We start from the raw sequence: 18,156 nt of genomic DNA, 5'->3' as shown, positions 1-18,156 counted from the left end.
CCTCAAACAGTGCTTCTGGAGGAAATATGGTACCCAAGAGAGAGGTGATGCATTGATTGCCTGTGACATGGTTTGCTTGCCTAAAACTCACGGCGGTCTTGGAATCCTGGACATTACTACCCAGTTATGCATTGTTAAGGAAATATATGCATAAGTTTCTCACTAACTTATTTATCTCAGCATGCAAGCATGCCACCTCATCATACAATTATGAATAGGATAAGGCCCACTTCAACAAACAAGCATGCATGGGAAAAGATCATCTACACCATTGAGCCATTCATATGAAAATGTTCGTCCAATTATTGTACTTATATGTTCAATAAAAATTGTTACAATTATAAATACTCAAATATAATAAGACATTTGTATTTTAATTTTGGTTTTCATTGTATTAACCCAAATTGTCATCAACCAATTCCCGCAACAACACGGGGTGTATCCTCTAGTAGGGTTTAGCATATATATAGCCTACTAATGCACAATTCCTAAAAAAAAGCCTGCTCCAGCACACGAGTCACCCGCCTCTACTCAAAAAAAAAAGGCCACCGCGGGGCGGCAGTCTTGCTCTGTCGTCCGTGTCGATTCCCCTGTTCCTATAGGCAGGAGTTCCGATCTGCCGCTTGCCTCGCGCCCTCGCCGATCGCGGTCGCCAGGCGCCACCGCGCCGATCGGGAGTCGGCAGCAGGCCGGCGCGCCCAGCCGCGCAGTCCGCACAGGCCGTCAGCCACCCTGATTCGTCCGGAGACCGGAGGCAGGTACGGTCCCGTTTCAGTAAATGAGAACCATTTTCTGCTGCTTTAATTTCAGTCATACTCTACCATATAGTGCCCAATTGCCCATAATATAAGTGAATCAAGGACCATTCCGCATGCCAAATGGACTGGACAAAGTTCAAACTGAAATGGTCAGAAGAATGGATCCCTTATAACTTTAGTCTGTATCTGTAGAATGCTCTTTAGAATAGGCAGCTCAGTTAAATCTATATCTTCTGATGGATATAATAATATGTTTCAAGTTTGAGATAGTACCACGTTCTTAAGGTCATCTGGCAGTGCTGTTGGCCACTTCGGCCCGACCTTATCTCAGCACGTACAAGTGAACGGAGAGCATCCATCCAAGTACACCTGGAGGCATGAGAAATTATCCAGTGTCTTAGACGTCAGCTCCTGGGGTCCTCAGTCCACCCTCTCCATTCTCCCATTCAGTAACAAAGATGAATGATACATCATTTCCATGTTAAAGAAGCACTGTTTGAAATATCTGAATATATTGGACCTCTAAGCTACAATCCAGTTTCATATTCAGAAGCATGCAAACTGTCTACATGAGAACTTTAGCATGTCTGTAAGATCATGTTGATCTATTTGTATGTGCTATTGGTAATTTCATTAGAACGTTCACATGTAATATTTGTTGTCAGCTTTTTTTAGGTGGACCACCCTGTTTTAGAAATTAAAATCCGAGATCCACCATTGCCTCTGGTGGGTAAGCAGAAATCGACTGATATGGGGCAGTGGCATAGCAGTATATGAATGTACAGATCTTATATTTATACTTGGTGAAAGTAGAGGCAGTGGCAAGAATTGTTTTCTTAGTGCACCCCTGGAATTCTGAGCTCAACATGGCTTCACAGTGGCGTGTCGTGCTTTCCAATCTACCTACGGTTCATGTCTTTTTAGATCAGACCATGCTTTGAATTAAGTGAGATACATAAACCATGTCCGAATCTTCAGTGATTATCAAAATTATGACCCTGCATCATCACCAATTCCTAGCGCAGTTTAGTTATTCTGTATGTGTGATACTTCTGCAAACATTGGGGGTCCATAGCAGCCTGACTGAGCGTCTCTAACTGCATTAGAATTTCACAAGTCTTTTTCATGTGTGAGTGTATTCCCCCTCTTCATCTTACTTTATACTGATTCCTCTGCCAGGCCACCTCCAGAATGGGTCTCCTCAGCATCATCAGAAAAATCAAGCGCAAGGAAAAGGAGATGCGGATTCTCATGGTGTAAGTGTCCTGCTCCATTCCTTTCGCCTAATTATTTTACCCCAGAATTCTCCTATCCGAATGAACTATTACTCTAGGTTCTTTGGTTGATATGTATGCTTCTGGACATTCAAGGTTTGTGTCATTCAGTTCTTTGTTCTTCTTGGTTTATTCCACCGATGTCAAATTTACAGTGGCCTGGACAACTCGGGTAAAACGACAACTGTGCTCAAGATAAATGGGGAGGATACCAGTGTCATCAGCCCTACTCTTGGCTTTAATATCAAGACCATCCAGTACCAAAAGTATGTAGTTCTTTCATTGCTTATTTATCAAGTTAAATATGCCATAACAAGAAACATTGCTTCCAGTTAAATATGTTGTATTCATCTGTTGTGTTTTCATCCTACTACGAGGCAAGCGGCATGGGTGGTTGTACATTTAGCATTCAAAGTAGGCAATGCGATTACTAATCTGCATTTATCTGAAAGAGTACTAAATCACATCGGTGAAAATACTACATATTTTGGCCGAAATTTTGACAGCTGCTTGATGCCCATCACTCATGAATCATGGTGGTCAAAACTCAAAATGCATCGAGCACAGTCATGGGGAACAGCAGAACAAATTGACAAGAATTGATAATGGGGTGATTGTGGCAGGTACTCGCTGAACATATGGGATGTCGGGGGTCAGAAGACCATCCGTTCGTATTGGAGGAACTACTTCGAGCAGACTGACGGTCTAGTTTGGGTGGTCGATAGTTCTGATGTTCGAAGGCTCGATGATTGCCGTGCTGAGCTCCACAATCTTTTGAAAGAAGAGGTAAAACTCCTAGTGAATACAACTGATCATCTGCTTTAACGTAATTTCTCTGCAGTCTACCTTTGAATAACTTTGCAGAAAACTAGCAAAAGAGAGTTTACTGTCTGGCATCAGAAAATTCTCGGGACTGCTAATTTGATTGCCTAGCATGTTTGTGATTAGTTTATGTGCTACTCCGTATTGTTTAACTATTTGGGCGAACTTTGAAATATTGACTACAGAGACTGGCTGGATCATCGCTGTTAGTTTTCGCAAATAAGCAAGACATTCAGGGCGCTCTGAAGCCTGACGAAATTGGCAAGGTAAAGCATACTAGTCCAGGAGCATGTATTATTCATACTGGCAGACGTTGGCCAATCTTCTTACTTGGAGTCACATCATCTGGTGATCTTCGTTTTAAGGAATGGTTGAAACCTTGGAAACTAATCCCAGCAAGCATAGCTCCAAGATGATTTTAGTTATTTTGAACGACTCGGACTCAAGTTTAGCAGTTTCTAGAAGTTTGATGATAACAGATTTGAGTTTTTGATTCAGGTTCTGAATCTTGAAGTGATGAACAAGGACCGGCACTGGAAGATCGTCGGCTGCAGCGCCTACACCGGCGACGGCCTGCTCCATGGCTTCGACTGGCTTTTCCAGGACATCGCCTCCCGCATCTATGTCCTCGACTGAAACAACAACCAATGTCAGCCGATTTAGCCATATGTACTACTGTTATTGGTTACACAGCCGTAGGCTTTGGCTCGCTTATAATATGTAATGTAATCTGATCAGGTTTGAACCAAACCATAGATGGCATTAAGTTTTGCACTTGTGCTCTGTGTGTAATGTAATCGAGGTCAATTACGATAGATGTGTAGATCAACTGATATCTGGATCCTCAGTTTTATGTGAATTTTCTTGCTGAATTTGCAACAAGTTTTACATCTTCCTTATCCTGATCTGTTGCTTGACACCAGAGATGCATCCACTTAACTATAGAAGTGCACCATCTAAAGACCGATGGATGCCTCAGAAAAGAAAGAATGAAATGCAACATAGCAAAAGAGATAATATTTTACAGCTATCACTTGTTTTTTCCTCTTCAATTTTCCACCGATTGAAAGGTAAACCGAGTTCAGCATAGAATTCCGACATCACATCCCAATCCATGATAGAAGGGGATTGCTCCATCACCAATGGCCGACTGAAAGGTACTCCCTCCGTCCCATAATATAAGAGTAACACACAAACATAGAGTTTCTTCCTCGCGGAACAAATCAAATCAAGGTGGACGTGAGTCGATGGCTGGAGGCCTTCGCCGCCCACCCGCCCATCCGCATCACCTCCCCCTCTGTTTCCAAGTCCGTTTCCGTAGTCCCACTTCTGTTTATTGGGCTCATTTGTTCACTTTTTGTTGTCACTCACCGTCAGTCAGTCACTGCAGGTGGAGCAAGGAGGAGCGGTCAGGCCAGCTTTCTACAGCCACTGATTCCACCGTGCAGGTCGGACCAGATGCCGCGTTCCTTCCTTGCATCTGTGATTGTCTCATCCGATTTGTGGACTCAGTTCAGTTGGTTTCTTCAAACTGTTTGTCTCAGGAATTGCCCGAGGGAATGCCAGATACAGGGGAAAGTTTGGGTTTGTCATCATGATATTCATGTCTGAGCGGACCGCCCCCAAGGGTCCAGCTTAAGTTCAGATATTCAGGTCTGCATGTGTCCAGCTTAAGTTCCAGAGTATTATTTGGTTTCTGTAATTTTTTACATGTATGCCTGCCTGTTTGGGTCATCTTAACAATCCCTGCAGCAGTAATGAGGTTTTTCTGTGTTCTACAGTTTGTTATCAGCCCTCTCTTTGGTGATGTGGTATTGTGATCCGTGGTAAAATCCGAATAGTGGAACAACTGCTCTTTTTTGAATGACAATACTGGTCTTCCTCGATCGTTTACAAGTTTTGTATTGAAACTAAATTCTGTGCCTTTGGCTTTTGAACTTTTTTTTCCATTCGATCCAAATTTGGGGCATTTGCTTCTTTTTTTTACATAACCGGGGTATTTACTTTTTTGAGTTTAGCCCTGATTCGGTGTGTTCCATTCTATGACTTAATCACAAAATCATATTACTAGAAAGCTTCGATACAATGTTTTCCTTTCTATCTATGTATGTAATGGTTTTGAACTTGCCTTATCATCCTGCTTCTCTTTCCAGAGGCATTATGCAAATAAGCCGATTGTTGAACTTGAGGCTGCAGCAGAGGAAGAACTCAAGATATTGAATTGTCTTGGTTCTCTGTTTGTTTATCTGAAGGCAATTGAATTGTCTACATGAAAGAGATATAATGCAAGTATCATTCTAAACATTGTCTTGACAGTAACTGTGTTGTGACATCATGAAAATAGTTTGTCATTGTTGAATGGTCATATGCTGGAAAGAAATATCCGGGCATGGATCTTTCTTTCTTCTTCTATTTGGCTTGAATTTTTTATCAAATTCTTGCACCAGAATTTCAAAATCTGTACTTCCATGATTATATGGATTGTTTTGTGTACTTTGCTTGTGTAGTTGTGGAAGTGCAACTATAAATAGTAGTTTTTACATCTGTGTAGCTTCGGGGCATTTAACTTTCTTACTCTTCATTAAAAACTTTGAAAGATTGGATGTGGATTATTGGAGCACACGTTGGAGCTCTTCCCAGCCTTTTGCCAATAAAGCTCATGAAATTACAGGTAGCTCCAACCGGACACACCCTCCTATCACAACCCATGTGCTTGACACAACTCTTGGATCACCAGCATCTGGAATTGAAGTTCACCTGGAGATGTGGAAGGATGCATCCAGTTCCCCATCATTCGACAACAATGATTTCAATGGATGGACAACCTTGGGCTCTTCGATTACAAACAATGGTGGACATAACGGTCATCTGATGGACGCTGCGGACAATGTGGCTCCTAGTTTCTCCTGCATAAGTTTCAATATCTCCAAGTATGCACTATCAGGGTTCTTCCCTTATGTGAGCATCATATTTGAGATAAAAAGGGCTAGACGACCGAGCATTTCCATGCTCCTTTGTTGTATTCTCCATTTTTGATTACCACTTACCATGGCAGTTAAGCTCGATTCATGTGTAAATTACATCGAGTACATGAAGGTAGTGGGTTGAAGCAAGTTCTAATATATGGTCATAAACGAGATGCAATGAAATAAATTTCTCCATGTAATTGGAAGCTTGAGTATGAAGTGGCAATGAAATAAATTGTTTTAATACTTTTACTAGCGAGATGCCCATGCGTTGCACGGAACATCAAGATGCATTTGTATGAGTAGTTTATCTTGTGGGAGAAAATGATGAACAAGGGAAGACCTTATTTGCAAATGTGGAGAGGGGTGTGGGTATCTTTTTGCAAAATTGTCATAGTTTCCTTCCTATCAGTTAGATGTAAATCGGACGGCCTATATTGCAGGACGATAGGCACACCATCATCACCAATTCTGTTTTTTTTTATAAAAGTAGAGATCACTTGCTATTTGTGATTGGTGGCCTTGAGTGTGGTGCCACTTCTCCACCGCTAGATTTTATGTCACATATTTCACCAGCCGCCGACTGGCCTCTTTGCTCCGCCCTGATTGAGTTTTCCTTCTCCGCCGCCTCTTTGCTTGATGCCGACCTCCTCTCTCCGCTTGGACAACCTTCGTCAAGGATCGTGTGCTCCACCCCTGCCAATGTTGATGTCAACCCAATCTGTACTAGGGCAAGGCAATCTTTTTTGCGGTTTTCTATGATGTATGCCTTGAAGATGATAGGCATGCAAACTTTGTTTGCGCATAAGATGTAAGAGTAATTTTAGATTTATGACTCTGTGCATTCATATCTTGGCAAAGAGTAATTTTAGATTGTCCATGGTATTTTTAACGCAAAAACAAATTTGTCAATTGTATTTGATTTTGCCCGATGTATGTGTGAGAGTGAGGACCGGTATTCATTGCCATTGTTGTGATCAAATATATCTTTTGGGTCTTAACATTTACTATTATTTCCATAGATTGAAAAGGGAAATCTGGCAAAGCAGCTAGGGACAACTTTGGTGATAGATCAACAGAAAATGAATCAGGGAACCACTGCGCGTTCTAGCTAATTGTAACCCACAAATCGCTTATTGTTTCCGATGACAAGGAGGCACTGAGTTCAAACCCATACGTGCAATTAAATTTTTCATGGTATTTCTCTCTCCCATGCTGACATGCGGGTCCCACGCTCAACTGTACATCCACATGGCGCCATGCGTATCCAGAGAGACGTGGCCAAGACCGTACATGTCGTCTTCAAGGACTGTATGTATTGAAAGCATTTCACAAGTTTAAGAACCATTATGTTACGTGCCAACTAGTACAAGGACCATGGATGTAGTTTATGTACTCTCATGGAGGAGAGCAGCTAATCTGTACACATGGCGTACACATAAATTACAGTCATTGCTTACATCCCATCCCCGTCACGTGTTCGATGGCGTCAACGTGCGTGCGTGCTTGCTCGCACATGTGTATTTATTCCAAACACCACGCTACGCTACAAAAAAAAAAAAATATCATCGCGGCAGGAGCGTCCATCGTCGCCGTCCCACTCCACTCAAGCGGCGGACCCCACAACCACCTCAAAAACATACTCGGCCGGCCCCACATTGAAGACGACATTAACCACTTCACCAACCAAACCTCTCATCTCATCATCGGTTTCACTCGGCGGTACTCTACTCACCTGCACGCACGCACGGCATATCCTATCCAGTATCCACATCGATCGATGGCTCCGCCGCTCCTCCTCGCACTGCTCCTCGCGGCGGCCGCCGTCGCCCTCGCATCCTCGGCGGCCACCGTGGTGTTCCCCAAGGAGGCGCTGCCGACCAGCTCGGGTTACCTCTCCGTCGACCCGTCCGCCAACGCCTCCCTCTTCTACGCCTTCTACGAGGCCAGCGCCCCGCTCGCCGCCGCGCCGGCCGACACGCCGCTGCTCCTCTGGCTGCAGGGAGGGCCCGGCTGCTCGGGCCTCGTCGGCGACCTCTTCGAGCTCGGCCCCTACCTCGCCGCCCCCGACGGCGCCTCGCTCTCCCGCAACCCCTTCGCCTGGAACCGCCGCTTCGGGCTGCTCTTCCTCGACAGCCCGCTCGGCACCGGCTTCAGCGCCGCGCCGTCGCCCGCCCTCATCCCCACCAACCAGACCGCCGTCGCCGCGCACATCCTCGCCGCCCTCCAGTCCTTCTTCGACGCCAGCCCGCCCTCGTTCCGCAGGCGCCCGTTCTTCCTCTCCGGCGAGAGCTACGCCGGCAAGTACGTGCCGGCCGCCGGGGCGCACATCTTCGCCGCGAACCCGACGCTGCCGGCGGGGCGGAGGGTCAACCTCCGCGGCGTGGCCATCGGGAACGGGCTCACGCACCCGGTCGCGCAGGTGGCCACGCACGCCGACTCGGCCTACTTCACGGGGCTCATCAACGCGCGGCAGCGCGGGGAGCTGGAGGCGCTCCAGGCGGAGGCGGTGGCGCTGACGAAGGCCGCGCGGTGGCGGGAGGCGTCGGACGCGCGGGGCCGCGTGCTCGACTGGCTGCAGAACGCCACGGGCCTCGCCACGCTCTACGACTACGCCAAGCAGCGGCCGTACGCGTCGGCGGGCGTCGGCAAGTTCGTCAACCGGCCGGAGGTCAAGGCGGCGCTGGGCGCGCGCCCGGACGTGACGTGGGAGGAGTGCAGCGACGCGGTGGGCGCGGCGATGCACGAGGACATCATGAAGAGCGTGCTGCCGGAGGTGGAGGCGCTGCTCCGGCAGACGCGCGTGCTCCTCTACCAGGGCATCCGCGACCTCCGGGACGGCGTCGTGTCGCAGGAGGCGTGGATGAAGGAGCTGCGCTGGGGCGGCCTGCGTGCGTTCCAGGACGCCGACCGCGCCGTGTGGCGGACCGGCGAAGGGGACGGGCAGGAGCTCGCCGGTTACGTGCAGCGGTCGGGGGCGCTGACGCATGTGGTGGTGTACGGCGCTGGGCACCTCGTGCCGGCGGACAATGGGCGCGCCACGCAGGAGATGATTGAGGGCTGGGTCACGCAGACGGGCGTATTCGGCAGCGGCATGAGGTCGCGCGGTCTGCTGCCGGCCGGCAACCCAAACCAGGCGACGGCGACCTAATGCTTCCAGCTTGAAAAAGCTACTTTCTTGCTGTGACGAAAATGGTTCAGTAATAATGAATTTTCTTGTACTGAATATCGGTCGTATCATCGGAAAAATTGATTCTACAAAAAGAATGATTCTACTACGAAAATCAGAGCTAACAGACTCAATCTCGTTAGTGACAGATTAATTTACAACAAAATTGATGTACAAAAAACATACAAAAGGGCATTGACTTTTGCCCTACCAATGTTTGGAAATGACAGATGAAAAACATAAGAATGATGACAATTTTGTTTTTCGTTTAATATCGACGTAGACTATAGTGTGGTCACTTCATTTGTTCTTTCACATATTAATCTCAATCGCCGTGGTCACTAGTCAGAGAGGAAGCTGTGATGGCAGCTTTGGAATCTACTGAAGTGTTGTAGAGTGTCGGCTTTGGTCACTAGAATGGTAGAGCCCAAAAGGGTGTTGTGAGTCAATGAAGAAGTCTGCCGCGGGCAAGGCCTTTGTCATTGTGATGTGTCGGACGGGGATCTTGCCCACCCATCATGAATCCTCGAGCCACTGTCAACCATGAGGTCCACATTCCCTGCAATTGCCGAAGCAGACGACGAAGGAGGCAAGGACCGGGGACATCGCCCGCGAAGGAAGGAGGCAACGGTTTCACCTATCCAGTCGTCTCTCGGGAGTTGTACACTAAATTGGGTACACACACGACTCGAGCTGGTTTGAACTCTTTAATGTAATATAAGCAAGCTTTGTTTCACTAAATTTAATTCATTTGATATGTTATGGTTTGAATTTGATTTCGATACATGTGCACTTTGCACTTTAGGCCTTATGGTTTACTATACTTCTATTTCCTCGTGTTAAGACTCATAACCAATAGTGTATTAATTTAATGACTGGTGTCTTAAGTAATAGCATAACTTTGTTTAGTTAGATAAGTATTTCGAATTATTCCTAGTTTTGTACAAAGCACAATGTAACACACAGCCATATTCAAGACATGGTTTGTAAATATTTTAAATTTAAATTCCCCTAATTTTTAGCATGCGAGAATGCAAAATGATGCACAATTGATGTTTCTAAAACTATTTCTCTCTCTCTCTCTCTCTCTCTCTCTCTCTCTGCGATGGAGGGCCACAAGAAACGCTTCCGCATAATGTGTGCATCCATGAGTCCTGCCATGTAGGAAGGATGTGGCCAGAGGAGGCTAATGGGCGGTGGATCGGGGTGGGGCCGGGGGAGCAGGATGAGAGAGAGAGAGAGAGAGTGTGTGTGTTGTGCTTGAGAGAGAATGTGTGAAGGTGAGTGTGCCAGAGAGGTTGGTGGTGGCCGAGGGGGAGGGGGATGGTGCCGCTGAGGGGGCTGGAGATTTGGTTACTAGGATGACAATGGGTCAAGTATACGACGGATATTACAATCTCATACCATACCCAACTTGCTCATGTGTGCCATGTTGGTGTGCATAAAACCTTGCGAGGCCCACACCCGGTGGTACCCAACAGGAAAGTCAACACACATATTGAAATATATCACCTAATATTGAAACACAAAATTAAAATAAGGTTCATGATATTATCAAACATAAATAACTTCAATAGTTCAAACGAATGACTTCAAGGGGCCAAATGAAGGACTCCATGCACATGCCCACATCACACAAATAAATGTTTAGAACTTAAATAGTTAGGGTCACATACCGTAATAAGGCACCACATGCCAGCTTGTCGGGTCGGGTTCCGACATGCCCATTAACACAGAGTTATATCCACGCGCTACCATGACTAGTCGCGTAGGGTTTGGGCCTTGCCCATGTGGGTTTAATGCCATGGGTAAAAGTGCATGGAACACAATTGACATTTAGTGGGATATTTTAGCCTCAAAGGTGCCGAGCTGTGCAACGTCTAGCACTGACGGGCCACGAATTATAAGGCCTCTCCGCATAACTCGTCGACAATAGATGTATGACACTACCGGCGATCTAGGATTTACGCCTATGCGTGATAATTTTTCTTTTTCTGCTGAAAGCCGGTGGATCCTTTTTGCCCCATGTGAGCGGCAAATAGATGGGGCGATGCTCGCAGGCGGGGCCGGGCACCCGTTTCTAGATTTTGTTTGTGTGTTTGCTAAGCTACTGTGCGTTCTTTTGTTCCTTTTTCTGTTGGTTGTTGTTCATATTTTTTCTTGTTTCTGTTTTGCTTCTTTTGCTATTTATATTTTTTCCATTTTTTAAATATATGTGAACATTTTCTTAATATGTACAAAACTTCTCTTTTCATACATGATGAACTTTTATAATATATGGTGAACCTTTTCTCTATATGCGATGAACTTTTTTGTAATACATGATTATTCTTGTATATATATATATATATATATATATATATATATATATATATATATATATATATATATATATATATAGTGAACATTTTTAATGCAAACTTGTATTTTTCTAATGTATGGTGATTTTTTCCAGCATATGATGAACTTTTTCTAATAAACAGTGAACTTTTTCTTGATATACTTGAATAATTTTTTAGTACAAACTGAACCATTTCAATGTACTGTGAACCTTTTTTAATCTACATGTAACTTTATTAAACACGCACCGAACATTTTTCTGCAAAAACCAAATAGGAAAACCGAAGATAAATTCATCCAGCAGCCAGTTTTTTGGGAAAAAATGAAAGAGAAAAAAACTAAATAAAACCCTCTCAAGGGACCTTTCCCAGTATGGGCTGGCCCATTTGGGCTCGCTCACGGGCGGCGACCAGGAGGTCTTCTGAAAACTGAATCTTTTGTAACGAAGCAGCCCATTAGTGGTAACACTTGTACTGACCGTCGAGTTTTGGCCTGTCAATGGAGGAGGTTCAGGAAATTAGAAAAAGGTAAATGGTATATTTTCCCTAGACAAATATGTGCATGACAGCTGTATGACATGTGGGTCCGACGAGCTGTTAAACTGCTACAGAAATTTCGGATATCACCGGCCGGCCAGGATAAAACGTCTGTATTAGCTAAATTAACCCTAACCGTGACTCGCCCCCAGTCTGCCGCCGCCGTGCTTATTATCCAGGTAGGACGATCTTGTTCGTCGCCTTATCTTACTCAATTTCTCATTGCTTGTTGCTCTGGTTGGTCTTCTTAATTTCCATGAGACCATGCATGATCATAAACTGCCCACAAAGTTCTTTCATAGGCCGAGCTCCCCGGTGCCTTCTATCTGGAGCATTGATTCGTTTCGAGATTTGTGCAGTTTGGAGCGTCACGAGCAACGCATCAGTTCGATGCAGTGTAATTAGCAGGAGCTGTCCTATCTAGCTAAATAGTAAAAGTAGGTACAGGTCTGCAGGCTAGTCCTGTGGAGTCCACCTATTTCTGGAGCTGTGCGTGTCGTGGCACTCTATAGCTGTCAGCGACCACCTCCTGCCCAACGCATTAACCTTTATCACGTCTTTTCAGCCACCCATCCTCTCCTATTTGTTTTTTTTTTTGAAATTGTCACGGGGGAAAGTCTCCCCACCTGAATATATTTCAAACACAGCAGAAGAGTACAGGGCTCACAAGTTTTGTGAGGAGAGGAAGTCACGCCACAGCCCGGCGTGTTCCTTTAGGCTCTCGGTTTTGAGCCGAGGAGCCCATATAGTTATGTCATCAATAATAGCCTTAATGGAATCAGCAGTGGGAAGGTCTATTCCCTGAAAGACTTTTTTGTTCCGTGTGTCCCAGATCTTCCAGAGGACGATTAGGAACATGAAGGAGCGGACTGAAGTTCGCAAAGCAGTTAGTAACCTCGTAGAGAAGAGGTCACTAATAGGCGTAAAGCACGGGCGAATGGAGATAGCCTGCCAAATGCCCCGAGCAGCCGGGCATGTAAAGAACAGGTGCTCGCGATCCTCTCCTATCTGTAGCACACCAGGCCGCTTCCACCTCCTCATAGAAACAGCTCCAGATTATGAGAGAAAAGAGAGATGAGAGAGAGAGGGGGTGTTGTTAGAAGATGGAAGTATTGTTCGTGAGAGAAAAAAAAAGATGCTGTTGAGGGAGGGATCTCTCTCTCTCCAAGAATCACACACACACGTCAGAGAGAAAGGAAGAGGAGGAAGAGAGAGAAAGGAAGAGGAAGAAGAGAGTGGATGTGAGAGGCTTGAGAGAGGAAGGAACAACAAGAAGAGAGTGGCTGTGAGAGAGAAACGAAGAGGGAGGAGAGAGAGCTGGCAATATTCCTTGCCTCTATTTTGGCTTCTCTGATGGGATCACATCACTGTACGCATGCTGAAAAGTTGCAATGTCGTGGCTGGCACTATTTAAATCTTGCAACTCAGAGAGAGTAGAGGTGGGCTGGGACTGGGAAGTCCGACAAGACCTTGTCACGGGTCTGCACGCGGCAGATGCCAGCAAAATTCCCCAGCTTCAGATTTGCAGAACAAATAACTCAAACCCAGCAAAACTGGTCAGCTTTTGCGCCAATCTCTAGGAACAGGAAGGTTCAGTGAACGGTGTAGATAGGAGGTATCACAGAGCTCGAGCTACAAAAAACCTTGCTCTAAACTGCCGGCCGATAGCCTATTCCTGCCGCTTGCACGCACTGTAGATGATTTTGCCGACTCATCTCATGTTTATTTCTTGTCCTTCAAGAAAGGGGCTGTTTGATTCCACCTTTGTATCTTGTATTGTCCAAGGCCGTGACAAATCATAATGGGGGAGCCCGGAGAAGGAGCTTCATCGGGAGTAGCCGGGGCGCCCCTCGACCCGGCCCTCCAGCAGGTAAAAACATTTATTGCAAACAAGCACTGTTTTTTCACACATATTCGGCATAATCTGAACTCCAATCAGATCTTGTGAGGGCTGAGGAGCTGGAAACGGTTGCAGAGGTCACCGTGTCATCACCACCGAAACTAAAAAAGGTACGCATTGTTTGTCGACCACTTTATCACCAAATTAGAAGAAAAACATACTCCCTCCGTCTCATAATACAAGAGCGTTTTTTACACTAGTATAGTGCCAAAAACGTTCTTATATTATGGGACGGAGGGAGTAGATCATCTTGCGGACAAGGTTCGGGGTTCGGTCGTGGCTGAGTTTGTGGGAAGGTTTAGAGGGATGACCGAAGTTTTACATGATCCATGCTTGCCTTCTTTCTAGGTTGGAGTAGACAACACAAGGAGAAAAAAATGGCGATCGACCGAATCAAACTTGATGATATACCAGCGGCGCTCATGGCCAGGGGTCGTTGGTCTCAGGCGCACAAGGCCGAGAGGATCATCGGGAAAGGCAACCCATACCTCTTTTGTCCAGTCGTTCTAGAAACCAAACCGTTGACCATGGACCACCGCACGACTCGTGTCAGGCTTATCGTAGACACATCCAACCGCGTCGTGCGAACTCCCAGAGTTGGTTAGTTACGTTCAAGTGAATAACAGAGTATCGGGGTCGAAACTTAAGACTTGATGAATCAAGAGAACGGAGTCGATCTGGTTGTCGCATGAGATTCCTTTCCTCACCAGCTCCCATTCCCATCATCATATATCATCCATCTGGCTGCCCCTGATACAGGTGTAGAAATATTATTTGAGCACATATGGAATGAGCAGGGGTGGACCTAGAGAGAAAACGTCCAGGTGTCCTAGCATATGATCACTCATATTTCTCATCTAAAGATGGGGTGTCACACACTATATTTTGCATGAAACTTACAAAGAAAACATCTTGCACCCGGTGTCCTGTGCAGCCGGGTAGCTCAACCTGGGTACGCCACTGGGAGTAAGAAATATTATTGGCTACTGTCATTTAGATGTGAAGTGGAGGTCAATTGAAGGTGCACATTGTTATGGCTTATGCAGAAGTAAAGTAAACATGCAAGGAGATATAACGGTCAACACCATTTTTGCTTGCTTGGTTTTTAAGGCGTGCATGTCAAAGATCATGTGTCAGTGTGTCAACATGAACAGCATGTGAAAGGAAAGACCATCTGACAGTCAAAATCATGAACTCAGAATCAGCAATCTCAGTGAACTCTAGAATCGAAGGCATCAAATTTAATTGAAAGAACATATATTATATCAAATGGACCTCAAGGAAAAAGATTGGGATGAGAGTTCCCTACGAATAAGTGGTTTACTGTGTGCTGCTATAATTGCTATACAAGTCTGTGTTTTGACAAGCTGCGGAATCTTATTTGGTGTCATCCTGACACATGAGCATCTGATCTGAGATGTTGTCTTCAGATCTAATGGTTCGCATATAGCAAAGTCAACGGTACAGTAGCTTGGCTGACTTTGCTTGTCCAAGTCAGCGAATCGGGGGCATATAGTTGCATGTTGGGACAAACGAACGAGGTTTAATCTCTCAACCACACATGCTAGGTCTAAAGCAATGTAAGTTGCGAAAAGGCCAAATGGAGGATGAGCTTCATAGTGGCCGAATTTATATTTATGTTTTTTTCCAAAAATCCTGAAAACACACATATATCCTGAGACATGATGTATAAATTTTCAAGTTGTAAAATGTTAAAATGAGAGCTACAATGTGGCTTTTCAGCACATGCACCGTTTATTCTCAAAGTCCATGAATTTGTTTTGTGCAGTTCACAATTGAAGGTTATTTCATCGTAAAATTTTACACATATATACTTCAGGATTTTTTGATACTAATTTTTTTGAATTTTGAATCTTTGAAAATTTCGGCCTCCCAAATGTCCAATGCTAGATTTTTAGGGTACAAAACTATGGTCTCGGCTCATCTAAAAAAACAATGGTCTCGGCTGAAGCGTACGTCAAAGTGGCAGCAACTGTATTTATCTTTCTCAAGTGGTGCATTGTGCTTGAAACATGGCATACAACTTCAAACAATCTAAAACCGGCAATATAATTATCAGATAACATAATCTACAATTGGAATGGGCAAATCTGACCCCCCTATATGTTTGGGGACACATCCGGGCAGTTTCTGGGCATATCCACTTAGAACCCCACTTTTTCTGCCACACAAGCACAATCCTCACCTTGAACCCCAACTTTTCGTCCCTGCACGCGACATTTCATCAAACTGGTTGTTTGAACCATCCAGCGAACCGGGCAACATTGAGGGACCTGTAGGCGGGCGTCGCCGTGGGGTACCAGATCCACCCGCGGACGAGCGAGCTCCGGTGGCGTGAGGTCCAACCACGGGTGCATGAATACCAGCTACGGTTGGGAGTCTGGGCGTGGAGTTGATTGAGCTCCTCTCTAGCCTTGGACGCGAGCTCCGACGCGTGAGCTCCTCCCCGGAAGTGAGAGCGAGGTCCTCTCTGGCCTCGACACAGCTGCGAAAGCGCCCAAGCTCCAGCCTTGGCGCGCCGACCATGCTCCTTCCTCTTCCAGCCGAGGAAAAAGATAGAGAGAGAGGAGAGGGGGAGGGATGTGTAGCTGCAGATGGGGCCTTGGTGGATTGGGTGAAATTTGGCTGATGTGGGGGACGTGTCCAGGATGTTCGGCACCCCTCAAACCATGATGTAAAACCAACATGTGATGTACAGTAGGGCACTTGATGTAAAATCGTTTTTTGCATCACCGTGCCCAAAAAAGGAGCCCCAATAGGTGATATAAACATATATTTGTGTAGTCCCATTTTAGGGCATGATGTAAAATGAGCCCAAGGTGATGCAAATTAGCTGTATGCCATTGTCATGTCCAATATACATACGTTGGAGCAAATTGGTGCCCGGTTTTACATCATTTGTTGGAGCATAAAAGTTTAAGGTGATGTAAAATGCATTTCCATGGTGTACCATCGATTAGTACAATACTAAGAACAGTAAGAATGCACCAATTAGCAGTTAGAATTAGTAAGCCTTTGTTTTCTCCGTATAAATTTGTTCAGAAATAATCACAACATTGGCTTGTACGCATAGTAGAGAACAAAATGAGGCAACATCGGCTTGCTGAAGATGGAATAAGGTTCTCCCGCCTAGCCCCCGTTCCGGGGGTGCTTCTAGAGTCGTCTGGAGGTGTGTCTCCGATGGATCTCGTGAGATCCGGTCGACATTTGTCTTTGATGGATCCACTTGAATCCGGTCTTCGTCCGTACGTGTTTTTGTATCTACATACAGGTCGGAACTTTCTGATTTACGCTTCTTTTCATCGGCGGCGGTTGCTGTTCTAGTGTGTTGGTCCCATGAGCCCTTAACACGACGACTTCTCGACTGACTAGTACAATAATGTTTGCCAGCTCTGATGAGGGAAGCGCGATGACAACACCGCGCCTTCGGCTCACTCCAATGCTTGTAGTCGTCATTTGGTGGTCTATAGAGCTAGACATGATTTTTGTTTCTGGTGTTTTTAGTGCTACCCCTTGACAGTTGATAAATAGATCGAATCGTGAAAAAATAGAACAAAATGAGGCTGCCTGCACATAGTGTAGTAATAAATGAACAAAAACTAAGAAATGATGAGTCTACAAGCTAATAAATGAACCCATCTATGACATACTATTATGTTACTTTGCACTATGAAAGTACTACTAATTTAGACTAGTGTCATATGCATGACACTAGTAGAAATTACTCCCCACTATGACCAGCCTAAACAAGAACATAACATACGAGAGAATGAACAGCGTGTTTACTGCCGTATATTTGGGCTTTGCTAAATAACTTAGTCGGGTCTGTGTCCACATTGCGGCGGTAGAGGCTAAAGGGGGCTAATTTTCCATCCATGCACGAGCCTAAAGCCCTAAACCGAGTCTGGCTCTGCTGCCAGGTCTTCCATATCGATCGATGCTTCTTCCTTAGCGTCCACCGAACGCAATTGAGTTGGCGCCCGGATTCACGCTAAGTACACCTCTGCTTTGTCGGTTGCATTGCCTATAAATACGTACGTGCACAAATTCAAACATCTTCAACTCGAATCCATTCATCCACTCCACCGCCTGCACGTTCGGTCGATCCCCGGTTTTCGCCGATCGATCCATGGAGAGCCGGTGCCCCGCCTGCTTCCACCCTCGCTTCGGCGCCGCGGCCACCTGTCCGGTCTGCGACGCCGCGCGCACCACCACGTTTGGCGTCTCGCCCGCCGAGCCGGAGCCTGCGGCCCGAAGGTGCATGGGCCCTTCTTCCTGCCCGCACAGCCGGAGCATCGGTCCACGGCCAACCGCTTCTCCTTCGGCGGCCCGCCCGCGCAGCCGGAGCATCGGTCCACTGCCAACCCCTT

At 45.9% G+C, this 18,156-nt stretch overlaps 2 protein-coding genes and 1 pseudogene across 2 annotated transcripts; all 3 read left to right on the top strand.

Moving 5' to 3' along the window:
• Nucleotides 1–504: 504 nt before the first annotated feature.
• LOC109766250 (ADP-ribosylation factor-like protein 2) lies at nucleotides 505–3,736 on the top strand. The gene is made up of 6 exons (XM_020325017.4): nucleotides 505–758; nucleotides 1,938–2,014; nucleotides 2,188–2,298; nucleotides 2,656–2,818; nucleotides 3,040–3,120; nucleotides 3,353–3,736. Exons 2-6 carry the CDS (start codon nucleotides 1,950–1,952, stop codon nucleotides 3,488–3,490), a joined length of 558 nt encoding a protein of 185 aa, XP_020180606.1. The 5' UTR covers nucleotides 505–758; nucleotides 1,938–1,949; the 3' UTR covers nucleotides 3,491–3,736.
• Nucleotides 3,737–5,438: 1,702 nt separating this feature from the next.
• LOC109766248 (uric acid degradation bifunctional protein TTL-like) lies at nucleotides 5,439–5,913 on the top strand (annotated as a pseudogene).
• A 1,384-nt stretch (nucleotides 5,914–7,297) lies between these two features.
• Nucleotides 7,298–9,104, top strand: LOC109766232 (serine carboxypeptidase-like 50). Its single transcript, XM_020324999.4, has one exon. It carries the CDS (start codon nucleotides 7,304–7,306, stop codon nucleotides 8,969–8,971), a length of 1,668 nt encoding a protein of 555 aa, XP_020180588.2. The 5' UTR covers nucleotides 7,298–7,303; the 3' UTR covers nucleotides 8,972–9,104.
• Nucleotides 9,105–18,156: the final 9,052 nt, after the last annotated feature.

The sequence above is a fragment of the Aegilops tauschii genome, chromosome 1 (genome assembly GCF_002575655.3).
Source record: "Aegilops tauschii subsp. strangulata cultivar AL8/78 chromosome 1, Aet v6.0, whole genome shotgun sequence".
NCBI classification, from domain to species: domain Eukaryota; kingdom Viridiplantae; phylum Streptophyta; class Magnoliopsida; order Poales; family Poaceae; genus Aegilops; species Aegilops tauschii.
Note: the sequence above shows the minus strand (reverse complement) of the source record. Positions and strands in the feature narration are given on the sequence as shown.